Raw genomic sequence first — 25,767 nt, 5'->3', positions numbered from 1 at the left:
AAAAGAAATCTTCATTCAGTTTTTTCAGAATATGTTTTCATAACTTAGATATGTTTCTTTATTAATCCTTACACAGAGAAAACTATCACAAAATATTACTTTTAAGTTTATATTTCAAAACAGTAACAAAATATGTTATTTAAGACTGCACGTAAGCTAGTAGATGTTCACATCTTAGAGTTTTATAAAAAACAAAAACACCGCCCAAACATTTCGGCTCGATAATTTATTTTTATAAGTGAACAGTTCAGACGCACTTGACTCTTCACAAACAAACAAACAAACATATAACTATTAACTAACAATGAAAATATTATTTCATTAGCATAAGAAAAATATTGTTTCTTAGTATCAAAAATGTATTGAACGAGAAAAGACACATGCACACAACTTACGTCAGTAAATTAGGTCCGTTTTAAATCAATAGCACTTACTGAAGTTGTTATAGATTCCTCGTCATGTTTATAAAGATTCCGAGAGCTGAGAGTCGAAATCATAATATGGATTCTTCTCCTCTGTTTTTATTAAGTTTTATGTCTCTGAAATGTAATCACAAAACTCGCCACTCATTTAAAAATGTAATTATAACATTATCTTCTGAAACATCAATGCTATAAAAGTAAATATTGTTCGAAGAAATTTTGGAGAAACATAACAAGCAGAGTTTCCATTTATCTCAATAGATGGCACTAGCTCCAACGGCCTATGGCTATTAACATGCGGTTGCATATTAGAAATATTGTTGAGGTCTTCAGATGTTGATACTTTAACTTCAAGTAAAGAGTTTTCTCCGACCTCAGTACGTTTGTACGGGTAGATTTCTATCGCATTTTCTCTTTGAACTGAAACCTTAAAAGTTGCTAACGGCGAGGTCGACGTATCAAGGCACCGAAAGTCATCAAAGTTTATGTCTAACACGCGCATAACCTCTCGATTGTTCTCTTGGGTACATTGCATTTGATGAAGTTCCTTCTTGAAAATAAGATATTTGGCAAGGCTGGCATATTCCTTTACCCAGTTTAGTCGACAGTCGCACTTGAGTTGATTGTCTGAAAAAGTATATATACGTTACACATACATTATCTGTACCAAATTTTACATAGCATTTTTGTACTTATGACTTGATTATATACCACACACTTTACTTACTAACGTATATCCTTCGTTATTTTACTTGTCTGTGCTAACTGTCCATAATTTTAATGTAATATACTTGGCCCAAAAGTTGGCGGTGGGTGCTGATGTCTAGTTGCCTTCCCTCTAGTCTTACACTACTAAATTAGAGACAGCTAGCACAGATAGCCCTCGAGTAGCTTTGTGCGAAATTAAAAACAAACAAAACCAAACTTTTACACAGCAACATACCTCTATTAACAATGCGTTTTACATTGAACTCAAATCACAAGAATTTAGTTGTATACAAGACTATCTCCGCTTAGAATCGTTTATTTATAACGAATTCCTTGCTACATCCTACTTGACAATATATCTTCACCTCGTGACTGTAATTGTACCGCTTTTCTTACAAAGCTACAGATGAATGCGATCGCCAGTTAATATGCTAATTCTGTTCCATCATACCACGCTAGTGAATTCGACAGACAGGGTTAGAATATTTTATTATTGTGTGCTTATGGCACGTGGTTTGAATTTCTGCGGGACTGTTTGTAACTTGTAACATGGATAAAAATAGCGAAATAAGCATACAGCAGAGCCCAATGACGTCGCTCAATCGCTCAATGTCACTTCCTTCTTAACCAATTACTTAACGAAGCTTCCAAGGACCATTCATTTTTAACGCTTTTCGGCTCCTATCTCTGGACCAATAGTAAATATTTTACCAAACGAAAGTGGCTACTGTGACATACGGTTTTTGTTTAATTTCGTTCAAAGCTACTCGAGATTTAACTGTACTACTCGTTCCTAACTTTTAAGTGGTAGACTAGAAGGGAGGCAGCTAACGAACATCACCCTCCGCCAACCTTTGTTCTACTCTTTACCAACGGAAATTGATTATCACATTATAACCATCATATCCAAAACGCTACCATTTTTCGGCCCCAGGACCCGCACTTTGCAATTCGAGTGCCACATCCACTTAATCTGTTATAATCATCAATGGGGCGTGTATCAAAGTTTTATATGTTGTACAGTTAGCAGTATCCCAAAACACGAACAACATTTCCTAAAGTAATGAATGTACACCTAATTAATGAACAATTGTTATACTCCGTGCACATGTCCGTCACCGTTCATCCGCTTATGAGACTCGTATCAACTCTTTTGTGCATACATCTCGTAGAGAAGCTTGAATATCGATTGGATTTAGAGAAGAAAAATAAAAGGCCTTCTAGGTTAGGAAAACCGAGGCTTATCCGTGAGTGATAACTCCTTCCACTAAACGGTGTCTCCTACCAACATCGATACTCGTCCAGCGTTCATTGTTTACACTTACATTCTAATCGCACAATAGTTCTCTTAAAGCCACATTTCTTATAAAAAAATTCCCTGCTTTAAACCTTGATAACTAGGGAAATACCGGCAGGCAATTTTTAGCATCTTTTGGCCGCGAAATTACGGATTACGCGTCGAGTGTCTTACTCACCTGGCCATGCTGGAGCAGTGTTCGTGGGAAGAAAGAATTTTCTTCATAGCTCTCTCCAAATGAATGAAATGGTGACGTCAGAAACGTACTTAGTTTTCACAAGTACATATGTACTAAGTTTACATAGCTCTTGGCTTTAATATTATACTAAAACAATATTATGAATATTGTCATTCGGCAGCAAAAATCTCAGATTTTAAATAAATGTGAAAGTTCATAACGCGGTTCGGCAATGTTGTTTTATGCTTAAAATCTATGAATATTTGTGTAACTGTACAAAGCGCAGTTTTACGGCCCTAATATCAAAATTAATTTTACATCCACTAATAAAAAGTTTGATGGTTAAGATAACAAAGTACAATAATTGATAACAAGTGAAACCTACAGAATTTATACAGTCATTAGTGTAACATAGCGACTTTCTCCAGTTGGTTATACCAAATCATCGTTTGTTTGAAATCCAGCAAAAACTGTAAAATGGGATATCTGTGCTCTGCTCACCACGGGTATTAAAACCCGGTTTCTAGCGTTGCAAGTCCACAGACGTACCCGCGGTGCCATTGGTAGGCTCCAAAAACATGTAACAATATTCTATCTACCATCGACAACTCAGTTGATTCTAACAATACAAGGTACAATGCCGAACCTATCGACAACATACAACATTAACTCTGTTCAACTGGTTCTAGTATAACAATGTATCACAGTCAACTTTTCAGTTGACTGGAAAGTCACAACATTTCACCTATTGTCAAAGTAACAGAGAAGCCGTCTCCAACTGGCTCTGATGCACAAACAGACGAGAGCAAAAATATTTAACCAATCACCACCGCAACGTCACAACTGTACCAGTCAAGCACCACCGCAACGTCACAACTGTACCAGTCAGTCACCACTGCAACGTCACAACTGTACCAGTAAATCACCACTGCAACGTCACAACTGTACCAGTAAATCACCACTGCAACGTCACAACTGTACCAGTCAAGCACCACTGCAACGTCACAACTGTACCAGTCAATCACCACTGCAACGTCACAACTGTACCAGTCAAGCACCACTGCAACGTCACAACTGTACCAGTCAATCACCACTGCAACGTCACAACTGTACCAGTCAAGCACCACTGCAACGTCACAACTGTACCAGTCAAGCACCACTGCAACGTCACAAATGTACCAGTCAAGCACCACTGCAACGTCACAAATGTACCAGTCAAGCACCACTGCAACGTCACAAATGTACCAGTCAAGCACCACTGCAACGTCACAACTGTACCAGTCAAGCACCACTGCAACGTCACAACTGTACCAGTCAAGCACCACTGCAACGTCACAACTATACCAGTCAATCACTACTGCAACGTCACAACTATACCAGTCAGTCACTACTGCAACGTCACAACTATACCAGTCAGTCACTACTGCAACATTTAATATGCCAGTTAGCGCCAACATTTGACAAATGTCACAACAGGATCATTAGAGCTGGTCTACAGTGAATATAATTTGTAAAGAATGGTGTATTTAACTTCAGAAATTTAGGGTTAACTCGGCGTCCTTTGACCATCGAATTACTTTTAAGATGTGAGATAGGATGAGATTCTAAATCGAGCACATTTTTAAGCAGCGAAAATAATTTCTCAAAATTACACCTTTTACTGAATGCTCATTAAATAGAGAACTTGTGCGCGCGTGTTTTCAACCTGCAAACGAAGAAAATCAGACATCTTATGATATACTCATTACTTGGAGCCGAATTAAAGGGAAACTCGACTGATTCTAAGTATTATAAGGGTTAATCGCACTTTGCTTAAAGCCTTAAACTCTTTGTTTCCTTATGAAACTTGTTTAGTAGAAGAGCACATATCGACAACTCTAATCGAATTATGCAGTTTAACCGCTAGTTTTAACGCATCCTTAGCCCCAAATTGCGATTTTGTAGCAGGTGAACGTGAGACAGATATTTGGATTCACAGCCTATCGTGCTAATTACTTGACTACATCCGGCAGGTGGCGTTTAATATAAAAATTAAAAAGTAACAAGGACAGCTGCCAACCAAGTTGAACATTCCAGTCAAAAGTAGGGCACGTGTTATAATTATGTGATCCATTATTTCTGAACTACAAAATGGACAGCTTGTACCATGTCTACCGCTATAATAAAGCCTCGAAACTTAACATTTTAATCAGTCAATCTTATCAGTGAGCCACTGAATACGAAACTAACACACACGCGCATAGGACATCAATATTTTGGTTTAAATACATTCTGACTATCTGCACGCTGGCCCGGCATGGCCAAGTGTGTTAAGACGGTCGACTCGTAATCCGAGGGTCGCGGGTTCGAATCCCCGGTCGCACCAAACATACTCGCCCTTTCAGCCGTGGGGGCGTTATAATGTGACGGTCAGTCCCACTATTCGTTGGTAAAAAAGTAGCCCAAGAGTTGGCGGTGGGTGCTGATTACTTGTCTTCCCTCTAGTCTTACACTGCTAAATTAGGGACGGCTAGCACAGATAACCCTCGAGTAGCCTTGTGCGAAATTCAAAACAAACAAACAAATCTGCACGCTTGCATTGATTGAAGTTAAATGTTTGTAATATCCGTATCCAAAGTGTATAATTTCTTACGAATTAGGCACTTAAATTACCAATATTGATCAGTTAGTAAATAAAACAAGAATCTCTTATCTTTTCTATTTGCTGAGATATCGCTACATTTATTGACTCGAACAGTGGCTCCGCCCATCTCTATTCATATTTGGTAACACTTGCTTACTTCTGTCTTTTGTGTGTAAATAACCAATCGAAAGCTCACGATGTCTCAGCCTCTTTGAATTATTTGGGCGGTAGACTAATTCTTTTCATGCTAGATTCGAAGCGGTAAAATAAGCCGTTAGGAGGTTTGAAATACAACTTAGTTACTACGTTTGATAAATTATATTGGAATTCTGTGGCATTAACATAGTGGTCTTTAATTTTTGATGTTTTCAAAATGTACATATAAAACCATAGAAAATAATATTTAGTTTCATATCCTTCAATTCTAAAATTTCGTAAGGCAAGCAACCTACGGCAAGTAATAAATGAGTACATGGTTCTCAACTAGAACAGATAATTGTTTATTATATTTCTTTATTATTGTTATACATTTAAGAAAAATACGTTTACGAATTTATTTATAAATAGTAATAATGTATATACATATAATGTATTATAGGTGAAATGTGACTGTATTCTAGAAAATATTAGTCCTCTGAAACACAGTCAAGGCAGGTCACTTTCTAAAGGCTAGTTTTATATTGTTAGACACGTACGCCGCTTCATTGCAATTTTTATAATGTTAGCCAGGCAAGGCTTAAAGTTCAATACACACACACACACACACACACACACACAGGTATAATTGTATGAGACTTAAACTATTTAGTCTAAACATGTGTTTTTGTGTATTAATTTGTACTCATTCTAGAAAGAAAAAAAAGGATAATTTACATTTCCTAATTTTTATAATGGTTACAAGGTGGGTCGAATCGACCCAACCCGTACAGGGATACAGTAGTGAAAACAACATATAATACATAGTGTTAACTTTTCTTAAGAAACGTTTGATAACTATATGGACATTATTTGAGTTTCACTTATGAAATTTGAAAATGTTCAGATGCTTAAAAGTATATTTTAATCTTAGAATCAAAATTAATTTTTTTATGTTAAATAGGCAATATTAGAAAAGTAAAAAGGTGCGATAAAAACATTAAGATATCTTAAAATCTAATAAGAATGGTATTTTGCAAAATTTTATAACGATGCACATGCATTTTATAAATCATGGTTGACACAACAATGCGAGGCCTCAAATATTTTGTCTCGCTTAATGGTTTAATTCCAACACTAAATAACGACGCACTATTTGTTGTTCAGCCTAACGTTACCCCATGAACTGTCTGTTCCGTGCCTACAACAAGAAATTAACCTCATATTTTAGAGTTACAAGCTCATACAGTTATCACTGACTGTTTTAGTTGAATGTCACATGAGAGTATTTCAGAAAAAATTACATTTCTCTTTCTTTAACATTCTCAGGCAGAAACACTAATTATGAAAAGATTGGGTAATGTTTCTGGTTATAGCGATTGGAGATGAGGTTTATTTATAAGGTTCCTACGGCGTGTGTGTTCCAACTGTTAGTTTAATATTACATAACAGTTTTGGACGTACACAGGAACATAATTTATTTGAATATTAAAAAACTGAAGACAAAGTATCGAAATCTGATTTTAAGAGTTATGAGCCACCAAAAGGTGAAGAGTCATATACAAGGTTTTATTCAATCAAGTGTGTGTGCGCCTTCTTATGGCAAAGCCACATCGGGCTATCTGCTGAATAAACAACAAATAAATTTATGTCTCGGTTAAAAATATCCTGTAACAGGAGCAGTAATACGCACATTATAATATATTTGAAGTATCATTAAAAAAATTGCTCGTGTCCATAGTGTTAGCTGAACCAAGAGCAAACCTTTTCAAAGAATAGAATAGAACACGGAATCTAATTATCAAATCCAAATATCCATTTTTTAAATTGACTTGTTTGTACCTCATTCAACTGTGGGAAAATAACACGCCTGCCAACCGTTTTGCTGTCGTTTATTCATCACCAAAATTCCAGTTTTTCCAGTTACAATATTAAACAAGAACCTCCCTTTCTGTGATAATTTGTACACTCCTGTTAACCACGATGTAATAAGAACATATCTATCAGTTATCAGCTTTATTATTCAGTACTGACTAAGTCCTGACAACAGCTGGTGTACAGTAAATGTATCTTAAACACGTGCACTACTTTCTCTAGACGCACTGATTCAACCTTTGATTTGACGTGCAATACAGAGTAAGGTGAGAGCAACAAATATTATGTAAACACACGTTTCTAGTATCACAGACGTTACAACTCGCAAATATTTTGTCTGTCACACAAGCTTTTCAGTTGACAAATTATAATTTAGACTTGAAAATATTGTTTTGTGGTTCATTTAGAATATTAGAGTAAAAACTACCATCTAATAAATTCATTTGTTATGTAATCATGATAAGTAACTTACAACACTTACTGTATTACGATGGGTGTTGAATTACATTAAATATACAACTAGTTATTGTTTGGACGTTACACAATAAAGTATTCACTTGTTACCGAAATAAATAAAGCTACAGAATTATGACACATCATAGTACAGTTATGTACCTGGTATTATATCACACGCCACGGTACAGTGACGTAACAGTTATTGTTTCACACGCCACGGTACAGTGACGTAACAGTAATTGTTTCACACGCCACGGTACAGTGACGTAACAGTTATTGTTTCACACGCCACGGTACAGTGACGTAACAGTTATTGTTTCACACGCCACGGTACAGTGACGTAACAGTTATTGTTTCACACGCCACGGTACAGTGACGTAACAGTTATTGTTTCACACGCCACGGTACAGTGACGTAACAGTTATTGTTTCACACGCCACGGTACAGTGACGTAACAGTAATTATTTCACACGCCACGGTACAGTGACGTAGCAGTTATAATGTCACACGTCACGATACAGTGACGTAACAGTAATTATTTCACACGCCACGGTACAGTAATTATTTTACACACTACGATAAAGTGGTGTAACTAATTATTTTACACACTACGATAAAGTGGTGTAACTAATTATTTTACAAATACCAAGGTTCAATGGTGTAGCAACTGTTACTTCACACATCAAGCTCATTGGTGCAATAATAAGTCAGAATCAATAAAAGATGTAACTTTAGTATTTTCTGAGATCATGTTTGTTTTACATAGAAGCTAATCTTTATCTATTGTTAGAAAATCACTCGGGTTTAATGTGGCCCAGTAATGATGTCAGGCTGTGGCAGCTGAGGTTTCTTGTAACATTATAAAAGGGTTTTGATCATTTAATGAGTTGGACAAATACTGAGTACATGTTTAAAGATGTTAAAATTTCATTGTACAGGTCACTGGTTAGGCTACATTTAGAATATTGTGTTCAGGTAAGGGTTACTAGAATGATGCTAAGGATGGAGGGGTTGTCTTATGAAGAGGGGCCAAAATCTCTCGAGTTTCTTTTCTGTCGTAAAGGTAATTGATGAATAATCATTTTTATATTTAACAGTGAGAACAGCAGGACTGAGGGACGGATATATAAATTTTGACATGGTTGGAGTCCTTTTTAGATCAGACAATTTCATTTTTCTAACAGGGTAGTTGGCTTTTGGAATGAGTTGCCGTCAGATGTTACAATAAGCCGTAGATTTAAGCAGGTTTAAGAAAATGCTTGATAGGTATATGAATGATAAGAGTTGGCTTTAACCTCTTGACTGCCAAATATTTCAGCTGCTACAATACAACTCTAATGCTTCTTCATTTTGTAACTTTTTTCGTGACGCCATTTTGAATCGAAAGTAAAACAATTTGTAAGCAGGTCAAATGCGTGTATGGTGCTGACATCTAGCGTTGAAGATAGGTATTATTAAGAACGAATTAACTCGTCTACGGCACTGAACAGGTTAAAGGTGAACAGCGATCATGTTTTCACCCTTGTGTGTGTGTGCGCGCGCATGTTTGCAGCAATAATTCTCAAAAACGGCTGAATGGATTTGCACGAAAGTTGGATTATGTTTAGATTATGATCCGTTAAAAGTGATCACTTTTTTGAAGGGTCAAGGTCACAGAAAGATCAGGAAAATAATAAAAAAAAACTGTTTAGACTGGGGCCAGTTCTTCACACTGTTTTTGCTCTATTACTCAGACAAAAGTAATTCGATTTTGATGAAACTTGGTGGACACATACAATAGAAATGTCATACTAAAAACGTCCCGTTGATAACGACGAACATACGAATGTTTCAGAGTCGAATATGACTAATGCTGTGGTTTTCTATTTCTAATTACACCTAATACACAAATACAGCGATTCAACTTAACCGTGGGTCAAGGTTCAGTGAAAGAAAACCTTTTTCGAAAACATTGCAATCAGTTTGACATACCAGTTGAATCACACGTTCATCAATCGACTACTGAATTCACAGAGAAGTATAAAACAAAACTGGCACCATAGTATTGTTACTTTCAAATATAGGTGATTAGAAATCGTGTGTTAGAAATCATTAGTTTTAATACCGTATGAAACTACAATCATAGTAAAGCCCAAATAGATAGTGTTGAAGCATGGTGCCTTACAAAATGATTTCCCTAAAGATTCTCAAATTTAAGATGTCATTTCTACAAAGAAGAGTAAATATAATACTCAGTGTGGTACTATCATAGTATCATCCTCTACAAAGAAGAGTAAATATAATACTCAGTGTGGTACTATCATAGTATCATCCTCTACAAAGAAGAGTAAATATAATACTCAGTGTGGTACTATCATAGTATCATCCTCTACAAAGAAGAGTAAATATAATACTCAGTGTGGTACTATCATAGTATCATCCTCTACAAAGAAGAGTAAATATAATACTCAGTGTGGTACTATCATAGTATCATCCTCTACAAACAGTAAATATAATACTCAGTGGGTACTGTCATAGTATCATCCACAACAACATTATTATATCGTAGTTCTATTAATATTTAATTTTATTGTTAGTTTTAAAAGCTGTGCTGAGATTCATTCATTGAGATCTATTGAATTAACCCCAAATCACCGGTTTCCAGAAAGACCTCCACTCCATCCTAGTGTCAGTATTAAAAGACACTGAAATGTCTCGAGTGGCAGGTGTTATAAAGACCACATGAGAAACTAGGTTTACTCACTTCTGAAGTACATAATGAAATGGTCGTCAGTGGCACGAGACAGGTCTTCTATCACGTTTCTCTGGATAGTCTCCAGTTTATTATTTGACAACTCCAGCATCATGACATTGGGAGCGCCATTGAAGGCATGAGCGGGAAGCGTCCTCAAGCGATTTCGATTGAGGTGGAGACTGGTCAAGGAAAGAAGACCGTGGAAAGCGTTGGGTGCGATTTCCGAGATCCTGTTTTCCTTCAGATCAAGTTCGTGTAATCTGGGCGCTCCACTGAAAACGTGGTTGTCCAGTTTCAGTAGGCGGTTCTTATACAGGTCTAAACGTCGGAGATTTTTCAAACCGTTAAAGGTGTAAGGAGTAAGATGTCGAATCTTATTGTGCCACAGTTCCAGTTCCATCAGGTTGGACAGATGGACGAAAAAGTTGTCGTTTATCCAGGATATGTTATTTCTGTCTAGCATTAAGAACGTTAACCGTGGCAAATCGTAAAACGCTTCTGCCCTCAATTCTTCAATGATGTTATCACTGATGACAATACTCGTCAACCGAGGCAGATGCGAAACTGCGTGTTTGCGAAGGTTCCGAATTTCGTCGTTTTCCAAATCGATTCGACTGAGATGTTCCAAATGGACGAAAGAATTGGTAGGGAGTTCTGATATGGAACACTGTTTGATGTTCAGTTCCTCGAGTCGTGGTGTTCTGAGGAAAGCTTCTATCGGCACAAACTCCAGGAAACTGGAGGCAGGCTGGGAAGTAACTGTCAGACTGGTTAACCTACTTTGACGAGCAAAACCTTTCCAAACGTCATCGTCTCGTTTCAGAGGACCAATAACAAAACAAGAAATTCGGCGCGCTTCATCGACTCCATCTAAATCACAACTACAGTACATGGACTGATTGGCTGTTAACGTGTTACACAGTGCCACGTGTGACGTCACATCTTGACTGCAAACAACTAACACCATCATTACTAATCCAATAACAGAATTCAGCATCATCACGTGGTCAGAAGTTCCAAGTCAGTAGATGCTCCTGGGAGGTTGGAAAAAAATAACCATTATTACATCATTTGATAGCAACTATTTCCTTTCCATTTATCATCATAGTTCAAGATTGGTCTTAGAGACTTAACCTTTCAAAGAGGCACCGGAAAACATAGAATGGTTAAATACAACGAGGGCTAATGCACACGAGTTACGAACTCGGTGAAATACAAAAAACAAAACAAAACATCCCGACACGTCAAGTTGGAAGTGTCCTTTAAGTATCACATCTCTGTAAAAGACTAAGGTTTGGGTTTGCTAACAGCCGCTTGGCTGACTGTCGGGACGTTAAACGACCGGCAAAACATTCAGAGATTTTAAAAAGTGAACGTTCAATTGGCTACCTCGAACTTAATATTAATTTACAAAATCATACGCTGCGTCTTTCCTGGTGGTCGTTATGAATGGTATTACTAATAATATAAAGAGGGGTTTAGCTACGAATTAAAAACTACACGAGTAATAACGATGATTAAAAAATGTAACTAGAAACAAAAAATAAAGTGTCTTCTGGGTATGTTGCTTGTTGTTGTTTTGAATTTCACGCAAAGCTACACGAGGGCTATCTGGATTAGCCGTCCCTAATTTAGCAGTGTAAGACTAGAGAAAAGGCAGCTAGTCATCACCATCCCACCGGAAACTCTTGGGCTACTCTTCTGCCAACGAATAGTGAGATTTACCGTCACATTATAACGCCCCCACTGCTGAAAGAGCAAGTATGTTTGGTGTGACGGAGATTCAAGTCTGAGTTTTCTTATAGCAAGGCCACATCGGGCTATCTGCTGAGTTCACAAGGGGAATCGAATCCCTGATTTTAGCGTTGTAAATCCGTAGACTTACCGCTGTACCATCGGGGTACACGGGGATTCGAACCCGAGACCCTCGAATTGCGAGTCGAGTGCCTTAATTACCTGGCCATGCCGGGCCTGTTGTTTTAAGTATGCTGCTTCAGTCGATATAGGAAGGTTTTATTTATAACAAACTTCAAATACAATGAAGTTACAACTGTATTAATTATCTATCGATTATTGGCTCGTAACTCCTGAACTTTAGTTTTAAAGGAACACATTTATGTGACAAAGATAAGGGGTAAAGATAGCATCGTTTACACTAGAATTAATGTTCTTTTAAATTGCTATTTGTTATTAACAATACCTATAAAAATAGATATTCTATTTCAAGCTACGTTGAGATTGGTTGACACCATTGTTTTGTTTTTTATTATTCAATAAAATATTAGGTCATCCCATAAGTAATGTCTGATAATTTAATACAGAAAGTGCATCATCATTTCTTGTCTTTAATGGTTAAAACATGTAGTAGGACGTGTATAAAAATGTTCATACAAATATAAGAAACTAGTCCAACTCCACTTTTTCAGATCATTAATCAAATAAACCCTTATGAAGATGGATGTGTCTGAGGAGCACATTAGGCATATAATGCTTTATAAGTTTAAAAAGACAACAGTGCAGCAGAAACTACATGAAACATTCAAGGTGTTTATGGTGCGGAATCTCTCAATGAAAGAAAAGGTCAAAGGTGGTTTCAGAAGTTCATATCAGGTGACTACAGCTTAAGTGATGCACCACGTTCAGATCGTCCTGTTGAGTTTAATGATGACTTGCTGGTGGCTGCACTTGATGAAGATTGTGCTGTAACAGTTGAGAAACTAGCACAGAAGATTAATTCAACCCATTCAACAGTTCACAGTCATCTGCAACAGCTTGGAAAGGTGACAAAACTTGGAAAATGGGTCTCCCATGATTTGACAGAAGCCAACCTTAGAGCCAGAGCGAGCATTTGCACTAATCTGCACTCTCGTGAACATAACTAACCTTTTTTGGACAGGTTAGTGACTGGAGATGAAAAATGGATATTTTATAAAAATGTTAAGTGCCGCAGACAAAGGCTCAGTGCAATTAAACTGGCTAAAGCACAGCCCAAAACGGATTTCCACCCTAGGAAAGTCTTGTTAAACGTTTGGTGGGATATTGTTGGTGTAACGATTACATCAGACTTTTATTGTCGACAGTTAGAACACTTGAATGTTTCATTGAAAGAAAAGAGGCCTGCTTTGATCAGTCGTAAAGGTGTTGTGTTACATCAGGATAATGTACGGCCCCATACAGCGAGGATCACATCTACAAAGACTGAAGAGATGGACTGGGAAAAACTGCCACATCCTTCTTATTCTCCAGACCTTGTCCCATCTGATTATCATCTATTCTGAAGTTTACAAAACTATCTTGATGGATAAGAGCTTGGAACACATGAAGATGTCAAAACTACCATCTCTACATTATTTTCCTCCAAACGCCAAGAAGTTTATAGAAGTGGCATTCAGAAGTTTGTGAATGGTTGACAGGAAGTAATTAATAATAATGGAACATACATTATTGATTAAATAACATTAAAAGGGTTTGAAATCATTTCTCTTTTTCTGAACCTGAAATCGGACCTTACTTAAGGGATGACCTGATAAATCAGACATTACTTAAGGGATGACCTGATAATTAAAAATCAGACATTACTTAAGGGATGACCTCATAAAGCAGAAAAAATTAAAAAATTCAAATGTTTTACTGTGATGTTTACAGATGATTCACAGAACTTGTGACTCAGCCATTACAAAGATATTGTTATAAAGGGAACACTGTTTACTGTTATAAAGTTCTGATGACCTATTAAGGAGATATTTAAAATACTATTTCGATGAACAATCCGAGCCATCCCTACATGGACCATCTCCGTGATAAGAGAAACTGCTTTAAAAAATACAAAAGTAATAACGTAAGGTGTCACACTAAAATTGATAACCCTAATAATTATACGACCCCAAAAGTGAAAGTGAAGACTATATAATAATGTGTCAGTCGTGTTACCTGGAGTATCCAATGGCAACAAGACTTTTTAGGTCGGCTGTGATACAAACACCACCAACGTGAAGATATTGTTAAGATATAAAACAACTAATAATGTAAAAAGTAAAAGTAAACATGTAAAAATGTTTACTGGTGTCATTTAAGCACAACACAAAAAGTAACCGTAAATAATGAATTAATATAAATCAGACACGGTGCCTCTCTTTCAATATCTAGTAGTTTTAAACTAGTTGCAAAACTTAAATATGTCCTCTTACGTAATAGGCAGGTAATTCTGGGAAAAACACAAACACCATACCTATGTTTGTTTAGATGTATATTCACACACAAACACACTATACTATTTCACGACATATGTCAAATGTAACTTGTGTTTGTTTGTTTTGGAATTTCGCGCAACGCTACACGAGGGCTACACTTGCGCTAGCCGTCCCTAATTTAGCAGTGTAAGACCAGAGGGAAGGCAGCTAGTCATCACCACCCAACGCCAACTCTTTGGCTACTCTTTTACCAACGAATAGTACGATTGAACGCCACAATATACGCCCCCACGGTTGAAAGGGAGACAATTTTTGGTGCGACGGGGATTCGAACCCGCAACCCTAAGATTACGAATTGAACGCTTTAACTCACCTGGCTATGCAGGGCTGTAACTTACCACCTGTAGAATTACATCTTCCAGGTAGTAAATGGCTTTTCGAATATCACGCACTATCTGGCACTAGAAATAATTGTTAAACTTACGTCATCGTAACGTGATGCCGTAATTTGAGATCCACGTATTTTATACCAGCACGTGTGTGTGTTCGTTTTACAATAGAATTGTGTGCATTTTTACATCTATCATCCGTTCCACGATGGAACTCGCGTGTCTTCTCTGATCTGTTAATCGGTGTCAAGTATAGAGTTTCGAGTTCTTGACATGAACAATTTAGTGTAAATGATGTAATTTTGTGATAGTCTTTAACGAGAAAATTTAAAATTACAAAACAATTACCAGTAATAAATATGATTTTTTTTTCACTTCTCAGAAAGTCTTAAATTTTTAACGTTTAATAACTTTTGACTGAAAGGTCAGGGGGTGTGTTATACATCGTGTTGTATCGATGTCCGTTATTCACTCACGTGCTGGACAAATGGATTCTAAGAAAAGCATTGGCTAATGTTTTACCGCATTACTTAAGATAAACTGTATTTCAGGCCGGGAGTGCCATTGTGACTACAGCGAAGTCATATTATTCATGAGTGCTGTTGACTTAACGGAGTTAAGTGTTTCAGTTCAGTTGGGAAGAAAGCGCGCTGATAGCTCGAAGTTCTGAAACAAACATGGAAAACGTATATAACTAAACTCCTATTACGCACTTAATTATCTATAGATAAAAATGCAACTGTTAAAATTACAAACAGTGAACTACATATGACGGGTTAAGAATTGACGAAAATGCTCTGGAATATGTTACCCATCGAAACGTTTTATGGGTCCGAGATACGAGTTCCATCAAACGTTTCTTGTCTCGTGAAATATATTACTGCATACTACCAATTAGCAACTTGATTACATACATTTATTACCATTAGGAGTCACCATATTTTATTTCGTACTTAGTACTTAAACTATGTTTGTCATAAACGCTCACTTAAAAAAACAAAATCGACGAGACAACTTATTTTCTTTGTATGAGATGTACTTCTACGGGGCCCCCAAAAGTATTCCGTTTCAAAAATAAATAAAACTAAAATTAATAGTAATGAATATATACGTAATTTTTACTTCTTGGTTTTGAAGGTCATATGTAATGCTTTGTTGTAGCCTACAGAATGCATAATTCTTCTCGTGATTCATGGTATACGCACGTTTTACTGATGTCACTTCAGTACAAATTACAATATTTTGTGTCCCTTAAGTAAAGTTATTTTAGTGCCTATTGACGGAATGACAGACAATGCGAGAGATTAAAATACGTGATTCCACCAGGCTTCTTTTCAGGGAAAATACCCGGATAATAAGAACTGTCCAAGATGTCGCCTGTAGTTACAGGTGGTGTGAATTTATGTTTTCATCTGCTGCGTTTGTTCTTCCACTCGAATTAATATTCGAAATTACGTTTGTTTGTACGGTTGTACTGGTTTAAAACGCATTTGTTTCATAGATCTTATATTATTTGGCGAATTGGACTGAATTAGAAAGGTTAAAATAATGACCACATTTATTAATGGTTCCTATGTGTTCAAATTTAAAAAAAACTAGTGGCTTACCAGGAAAACCCTTTTATGTAACTTACTTTAGTGAATAATTCACGGTGGATGTCCCAGGATCCGAAATACGAGTTTATTTAAACTAACAGACACTAATGTAGTTAATATGACATTTAATTTGTGACAGACTTACTTAGTGACAAAGTAACACTTATAATGTAATCCACTTTTTACATCTCACAACATAGCTACATAATAGACCTGTGTGTCCTTATCAATACAGTTTCAAGGATATTCACTACATAATAGACCTGTGTGTCCTTATCAGTGCAGTTTCAAGGATATTCACTACATAATAGACCTGTGTGTCTCTATCAATACAGTTTCAAGGATATTCACTACATAATAGACCTGTGTGTCCTTATCAGTGCAGTTTCAAGGATATTCACTACATAATAGACCTGTGTGTCCTTATCAGTGCAGTTTCAAGGATATTCACTACATAATAGACCTGTGTGTCCTTATCAGTGCAGTTTCAAGGATATTCACTACATAATAGACCTGCGTGTCCTTATCAGTACAGTTTCAAAGATATTCACTACATAATAGACCTGTGTGTCCTTATCAGTACAGTTTCAAAGATATTCACTACATAATAGACCTGTGTGTCCTTATCAGTACAGTTTCAAAGATATTCACTACATAATAGACCTGTGTGTCCTTATCAGTGCAGTTTCAAGGATATTCACTACATAATAGACCTGTGTGTCCTTATCAGTACAGTTTCAAAGATATTCACTACATAATAGACCTGTGTGTCCTTATCAGTGCAGTTTCAAGGATATTCACTACATAATAGACCTGTGTGTCCTTATCAGTGCAGTTTCAAGGATATTCACTACATAATAGACCTGTGTGTCCTTATCAGTGCAGTTTCAAGGATATTCACTACATAATAGACCTGTGTGTCCTTATATTCAAGGATATTCACTACATAATAGACCTGTGTGTCCTTATCAGTGCAGTTTCAAGGATATTCACTACATAATAGACCTGTGTGTCCTTATCAGTACAGTTTCAAGGATATTCACTACATAATAGACCTGTGTGTCCTTATCAGTGCAGTTTCAAGGATATTCACTACATAATAGACCTGTGTGTCCTTATCAGTGCAGTTTCAAGGATATTCACTACATAATAGACCTGTGTGTCCTTATCAGTACAGTTTCAAAGATATTCACTACATAATAGACCTGTGTGTCCTTATCAATACAGTTTCAAGGATATTCACTACATAATAGACCTGTGTGTCCTTATCAGTACAGTTTCAAAGATATTCACTACATAATAGACCTGTGTGTCCTTATCAGTGCAGTTTCAAGGATATTCACTACATAATAGACCTGTGTGTCCTTATCAGTGCAGTTTCAAGGATATTCACTACATAATAGACCTGTGTGTCTCTATCAATACAGTTTCAAGGATATTCACTACATAATAGACCTGTGTGTCTCTATCAATACAGTTTAAAGGATATTCACTACATAATAGACCTGTATGTCCTTATCAGTGCAGTTTCAAGGATAGTCACTACATAATAGACCTGTGTGTCTATCAATACAGTTTCAAGGATATTCACTACATAATAGACCTGTGTGTCCTTATCAGTGCAGTTTCAAGGATATTCACTACATAATAGACCTGTGTGTCATTATCAGTGCAGTTTCAAGGATATTCACTACATAATAGACCTGTGTGTCATTATCAGTGCAGTTTCAAGGATATTCACTACATAATAGACCTGTGTGTCTCTATCAATACAGTTTCAAGGATATTCACTACATAATAGACCTGTGTGTCCTTATCAGTGCAGTTTCAAGGATATTCACTACATAATAGACCTGTGTGTCCTTGTCAGTGTAGTTAGAAGGAAAGTCACTACATAATAGACCTGTGTGTCTATCAATACAGTTTCAAGGATAGTCACTACATAATAGAACTGTGCGTCCTTATCAGTGCAGTTTCAAGGATATTCACTACATAATAGACCTGTGTGTTCTTATCAGTGCAGTTTCAAGGATATTCACTACATAATAGACCTGTGTGTCCTTATCAGTGCAGTTTCAAGGATATTCACTACATAATAGACCTGTGTGTCCTTATCAGTGCAGTTTCAAGGATATTCACTACATAATAGACCTGTGTGTCCTTATCAGTGCAGTTTCAAGGATAGTCACTACATAATAGACCTGTGTCCCCTTATCAGTGCAGTGTCAAGGATATTCACTACATAATAGACCTGTGTGTCCTTATCAGTGCAGTTTCAAGGATATTCACTACATAATAGACCTGTGTGTCATTATCAGTGCAGTTTCAAGGATATTCACTACATAATAGACCTGTGTGTCCTTATCAGTGCAGTTTCAAGGATATTCACTACATAATAGACCTGTGTGTCCTTATCAGTGCAGTTTCAAGGATATTCCCTACATAATAGACCTGTGTGTCCTTATCAGTGCAGTTTCAAGGATATTCACTACATAATAGACCTGTGTGTCATTATCAGTGCAGTTTCAAGGATATTCACTACATAATAGAACTGTGCGTCCTTATCAGTGCAGTTTCAAGGATAGTCACTACATAATAGACCTGTGTCCCCTTATCAGTGCAGTGTCAAGGATATTCACTACATAATAGACCTGTGTCCCCTTATCAGTGCAGTGTCAAGGATATTCACTACATAATAGACCTGTGTGTCCTTATCAGTGCAGTTTCAAGGATATTCACTACATAATAGACCTGTGTGTCCTTATCAGTGCAGTTTCAAGGATATTCACTACATAATAGACCTGTGTGTCATTATCAGTGCAGTTTCAAGGATATTCACTACATAATAGACCTGTGTGTCCTTATCAGTGCAGTTTCAAAGATATTCACTACATAATAGACCTGTGTGTCATTATCAGTGCAGATTCAAGGATAGTTACTACATAATAGACCTGTGTGTCCTTATCAGTGCAGTTTCAAGGATATTCACTACATAATAGACCTGTGTGTCCTTATCAGTGCAGTTTCAAGGATATTCACTACATAATAGACCTGTGTGTCATTATCAGTGCAGATTCAAGGATAGTTACTACATAATAGACCTGTGTGTCCTTATCAGTGCAGTTTCAAGGATATTCACTACATAATAGACCTGCGTGTCCTTATCAGTGCAGTTTCAAGGATATTCACTACATAGATATAGAATAGACCTATTGATATATTAATATAATAGAGATATTCAGATAATTGTGCTTACAGATACACACAGTATCGCAAACACATGTATACCGTCAATAAAATAGGACTTCTCCGTCGTGCTAAATCGAAACGTACACGAATTTAATTGGAAACCTCACCCAGACTACATACGAGTAGACGATAGAAACTCGACGCTAACACTAACTAGGCGCCATTTTGGTAACTTAAACTGCAGTAGCAAATTAAATGTGTTATAAGCAATATTATTTTTGACTTAAAGAACCATATATACGAAATTACTTTCACTAAATGAAATAAAAATATAAAACTGATTGCGTCTACCAAATAGTTACAATATCACACGCAATATTTTGCTTAACAAACGCAATTTTCTAGAATTTGGACTAATGTATCACATCATACGTTTACTGACAAAGGGTTAAGTTAGTGAGCACTTTTGTAAACAGGTTTAAATCGCTGGTTATTTTAAGTTTCCACGACAAAAAGATATTTTTGTAGGTTGAACACGATTATATCACAACAATTCTATTTTAAGGAGTGAATATTGAATTTCGCGCAAAGCTACTCGAGGATTATCTGCGCTAGTCTTCTCTAATTTAGCAGTGTAAGACTAGAAGGAAGGCAGCTAGTCATCACCACCCACCGCCACCTCTTGGACTACTCTTTTACTAACAAAATAGCGGGATTGACCATCACATTACAACGCCCCCACGGCTGAAAGGGCGAGCGTGTTTGGTGCTATGGGGATTCGAGCCCACAACCCTCGGATTACGAGGCTGTTCCGGGTCTTAAGGAGTGAAAAACATAGCTTTTACAAAGTTTACCGGATCTATCTTTCTGCATTATAACACGTTTTTTAGGACAGTATTTCACACTGACGTGACAAATTTGGTTGTAGTGAAGCAGGACTACATCGTGGACTATCGATACTGTGCTCACAAGAAGGATCAAAACCCAGTGTTCAAAGTTACCGAAGACTTGCCACTGTCTCACCGGGGTTAATCTGTTATTAAGTCTGAGATTTTTATTCTTTTTACTAGATACAATGGCTATTTTATAACCGCACGTGGAAAAAGGTAGCCCCCCCTCTCTCTCTCCATACACACATAACCAGAGAGGACCCAGTATCTTTATTATGTAGAAATTAAGCAATGAGTATCAAAGTTCACATTACTTTTATAAACCAATGTTCTGACTCCTCTTTGTTTGTTTGCGTTTGTTTGTTCATTCTGTCAGGTTTGTTTCCATTGTATTACTAATGATAAAATTAAGTTCTTTCAATACCAACCGTACAAGGCCCGGCATGGCCAAGCGTGTTGAGGCGTTCGACTCGTAATCCGAGGGTCGTGGGTTCGAATCCCAGTTGCACCAAACATACTTGCTTTTTCAGCCGTGGGGGCGTTATAAAGTGACGGTCAGTCCCACTATTCGTTGGTAAAATAGTAGCCCAAGAGTTGGCGGTGGGTGGTGATGACTAGATACCTTCCCTCTAGTCTTACACGGCTAAATTAGGGACGTCTAGCGCGTATAGCCCTCGAGTAGCTTTGCGCGAAATTCAAAACAAACAAACGAAACCAACCGTACATACGAGGGAGACGTTGCGTTGTCTGTGTTTTAGTCGTAAAAACTGACATTCACTGAATGCGAATATTTTTTAACACCGTGATATGTGATAACTTACCAGTGTCATGTTTCCGTTAAATAATGAGGTGTTAAAGTATAATTTTTGTTGATATTGTCTAAACATAAACACTTCAAGAGTTGCTCGTATATAAACAAGACAATTAAACACTTATAGATGAGTCTGTCACAAAAGATGCTCAGGGTTTTGACTTTTCGTGTTGTTTAGTCTAGACAGGAAGTTTTGAAAGTATCACCACAGGAATTATTTAATGTATTTATTCGCTCAGTATTGTGTATATGCCAAAACATCTCGTTACGTAACTATGTTGAAAATATAAAGGAAAGTCGAAACACGTTGTAACAAAATTATCTTAACTAAACAATATAATGAATGTCTATTTTTAACCAATGGTCACTATTCCTGCATCGTGTAATGCCACCCAAAGGCTAGTTCTTTTTTTGTTTTTGAATTTCGCACAAAGCTACTCGAGGGCTATCTGTGCTAGCCGTCCCTAATTTAGCAGTGTAAGACTACAGGGAAGGCAGCTAGTCATCACCACCCACCGCCAACTCTTGGGCTACTCTCTTTACCAACGAATAGTGGGATTGACCGTCACATTATAACGCCCCCACAGCTGAAAGGGCGAGCATGTTTGGCGCGAGGGCATGAGAACCTGCGACCCTCGGATTACGAGTCGTACGCCAAGGCTAGTTCTACTACACTGTGTAATGTTACCCAATCTAGGCATTACACAATGGTGATCTCAAAGACACAAAGGTAACCTAACCTCTAATTGTGTGGAAGTGCTGCGAAACCAGATTGCACTGTTTGAACACTGAAGATGGGTTAAGGCGTTCGACTCGTAATCTGAGAGTCGCTGGTTCGAATCCCCGTCGCACCAAACATGCTCGCCATTTCAACTGTAGGGGCGTTATAATGTGGCGGTCAATCCCACTATTCTTTGGTAAAGAAGCAGCTCAGGAGTTGGCGGTGGGTGGTGATGACTAGCTGTCTTTACACGAAATTTACTTTACGCGAAATTAAAACAAACAAACAAACAAACAATCGGTTTAACTGGGGAAACTAGTTTCAGGGTATTATTAACAATTAATAGTAAGAAATAATAATTCTAGCGTGAATGATTTTATTATCGCCTTTGAAATTAGCTTTCTTACAGACATTAAGTATTCCTTAAAAATCTGAAACGCAGGTTGGAGCAGGAATTACCAGCTAATGATAAACAATAAATACGACAGTTCGAGCCTCGTACTTAGAACCTCGTTTCCCTGTCGACTGAAACACTGCATTAAAACCAACAATAATAAGCAAACAAGAAATCATTTTTCAAAAAAGGTAGTAAATGTAAGATGGCTAACACCTAGAAATGATGCAAATACCATAACCACTACAAGTAGATGCACAGGCGGCTAATATCATAGACTGGCTGCCCTCCTTCTGGTTAACAGTCATAAATTATGGATGATTGATTATTCCTGAACCTTAGGGTTGGAAGGTCTGATTGTTAGGTTAATCGTCGTACAATTGTAAAGTCTCAGAGTTTTGCTTGTTTAAATTTCGAGCAAAGCACACGAGGGCTATCTGCGCTCGCCGTCCCTAATTTAGCAGTGTAAGACTGGAAAAAAGGCAGCTATTCATCACCACCCATCGCCAACTCTTGGGCTACTCTTTTACCAACGAGTAGTGGGATTGACTGTCACATTATAACATCCCCACGACTGAAAGGTCGAGCATGTTTGGTGCTATGGGGATTCGAGCCCACGACCCTCGGATTACGAGTCGAGCGCCTTAACCACCTGGCCATGCCGGGGCCTGTTGTCGTATGAAATACCTTTAAGACAGAAAACGTCAAATACGTAAAATTACATTGGCGTGTGTGTGTGTGTGTGTGTGTGTTTTTATTGTTGTTAGTAATAGAAAAAACTCGAATATTTTTTGTTGTTTTCATACACCTCTCTTCCACTCACCCACCCACTCCTAATATAATATAATACAACTTACCTCATAAAAATTAATCAGTTGTAAATTGCTTTAATATATGCAAAAATCAACAGAAGCACAAAGTGTATAAAAATAGTATGTGTGTCACCTTGACTTTGTAACCCTTATAAATAAACTTCATCACAAGAGGTCTTGCTTTTCATGAAAAATTGGTACGAACAAAACATGACGTCTTTTCACAGTCCTCGCGACTCTTACCAGTCTTCAAGGTCATTCGAAAGTGTGTTCCCCCTATACTTCATTTTTACGTTTTAACTTTCTTTTTAAGTTGGCCCAAAAAATATATAAATTGAACCGGTTTCCACCGAAGGTGGGGCCTCAACTTAATGATTCTACAGCCAAAAAAGGAAACAAATAAAGTCTCACACAAAATATTAAGTTCCAAACCGTAAGTTATTAACAGAGGCGTCAACGCACGAGAACTAAAATCAAGAACTTAATTTCTGTAGTGCATACTGGTGCATAGAAAATATATTAATTCTAGAACTCAACGACCTTATAACAACAAAACTGTTGTTCGGTCTGTGTTATATTGATGTTCCTAAAGGAGCTGTAAAGCGGAACGTTGGGTGTCTAATTAAACGAAAATAACATTTTAGTGTTATGACATCATTTATTTCTAGTATTAAAATCAGGAATTATTAATTTATAGTTCAAAACACTGTTACTCGTGGCACTTTTATAAATTCTTCATAAAAGTGATCGCGGGTAGATCGAATTCATTTGACACTTGTGTTGGAAACTATGTAAACATGATTGACTGAAAATTTTGAGAAACTGTTTTAAAGGACCTCTTTCAAATTCATATGACAGTACAAAATTTGATGAAATTAATAGCTTTGAGATTTTTATATAATAACTGAATTATCACTTTCCTTTAACATTTAGTTTTCAACATTACCATTAGGCTAAAAATAATTCTAAATTCTACTTGTTTACATTAGTGTTAAGCCTAAAATTATTCCAATTAATTATACTTTTCATAATATATCGGTATGAACATAATTCTACTTGTTTATATAAGTGTTAAGCCTACAATTATTCAAATTAATTATACTTTTCATAATATATCAGTATAAAAATAATTCTAACTAAATTCTACTTGTTTACATTAGTGTTAAGCCTAAAATTATTCACTTTAATTATACTTTTCATAATATATCGGTATAAAAAATAATTCTTATTAATTATTTTAAAATTACATTTAAAACTCTACTGCTTGTTAATAACAGTTATAATTGTCTCTTTAAACATCTAGTCCATCATACATTCATAATAGATTCGACAATCTACTTTTCCTCTTTCGTCCAGCATTTTAATTTTTATCAAATATCTAAATACATTAGTAGCGAGTTATAATATACCAGTTAATAAATATCTTTGTGACAGTATTTTCAAATTTCGCTTAAGATGGTATTAATGTATTTCTAAACGTTCGAATATTGTAGTTGTAAACAGAAATGGTTTGTGTTTTGTCTTCTAAGGATAAGACCACCACAAGTTAATCTCACTATAACAAAAAATAAAAATAAATTCGATTATAACAATATTATAAAGAGGCCATATTTAATTTTTAATAAAACACTGTTTTATATTAAAGAATATAAAAACGAAATAATTTTTTGTTGTCAATTGAAATAATAAGTAATAAAACACCACCGTCTTTAGCACATTCATCTCAGTTATAATTTTATAAAGTTGCTCGTCCGTAATCGCTAGTGGTTAAAAATATTGATACATTTAAATCATCGTTTACACAATTAAAAAAAAAAACAACCAAAAAACTTTGATCATATAAACGTAGATATCATTGGTATATTTTATCGCTTATAATTATATCTTTACAAACATTTCTGCTAGCAATACCATACCTATGTTATAATCAACACTGGGTCACGTCTGCCTTCTCAATGTTTTCAACCTACTTCGAATCTCCTATGAAGAGACGTGTGACAATCAGCGATCACGAATAAAACGTCACGTGGCCACGCGGATCAGGTATACATGAAAGGATGATTTCCAGAACAGTAGTCCGACGTGAATTGTCCCTTGATGTGACACTTCTGTTTTGAGGGCAGGAATTGTTTTTTTTTTCACTACAAGGTCGCAAATTACGTTTAATGAATACGTAAAAAAAAAAAAAAAATTCCGTGTTTTCTATTACTGTTACCTGTTAGCTTGCAAGCCCCATCTAGAGGCCATAATGTAAAACACATGATCGTTTGGAACATTTAAATTATTAGAAATAATCTCTTCAGTTATTTGATTTCATAATAACATTTATTCTCTTAATTCACCCGTAA

At 36.5% G+C, this 25,767-nt stretch overlaps 1 protein-coding gene across 1 annotated transcript; it reads right to left on the bottom strand.

Moving 5' to 3' along the window:
- Nucleotides 1-211: 211 nt before the first annotated feature.
- On the bottom strand, nt 212-25,567 carry LOC143222069 (uncharacterized). Its single transcript, XM_076447941.1, has 3 exons — nt 25,336-25,567; nt 10,438-11,462; nt 212-1,049 (listed from the first exon to the last, which is right to left on the bottom strand). Exons 2-3 carry the CDS (start codon nt 11,426-11,428, stop codon nt 583-585), a joined length of 1,458 nt encoding a protein of 485 aa, XP_076304056.1. The 5' UTR covers nt 11,429-11,462; nt 25,336-25,567; the 3' UTR covers nt 212-582.
- Between the last annotated feature and the right edge of the window lie 200 nt (nt 25,568-25,767).

This window comes from Tachypleus tridentatus, chromosome 1 (assembly GCF_004210375.1).
Source record: "Tachypleus tridentatus isolate NWPU-2018 chromosome 1, ASM421037v1, whole genome shotgun sequence".
Classification (NCBI taxonomy): domain Eukaryota; kingdom Metazoa; phylum Arthropoda; class Merostomata; order Xiphosura; family Limulidae; genus Tachypleus; species Tachypleus tridentatus.
The sequence above is the reverse complement of the archived record's forward strand: the minus strand, read 5'-3'. Positions and strand labels throughout refer to the sequence as shown.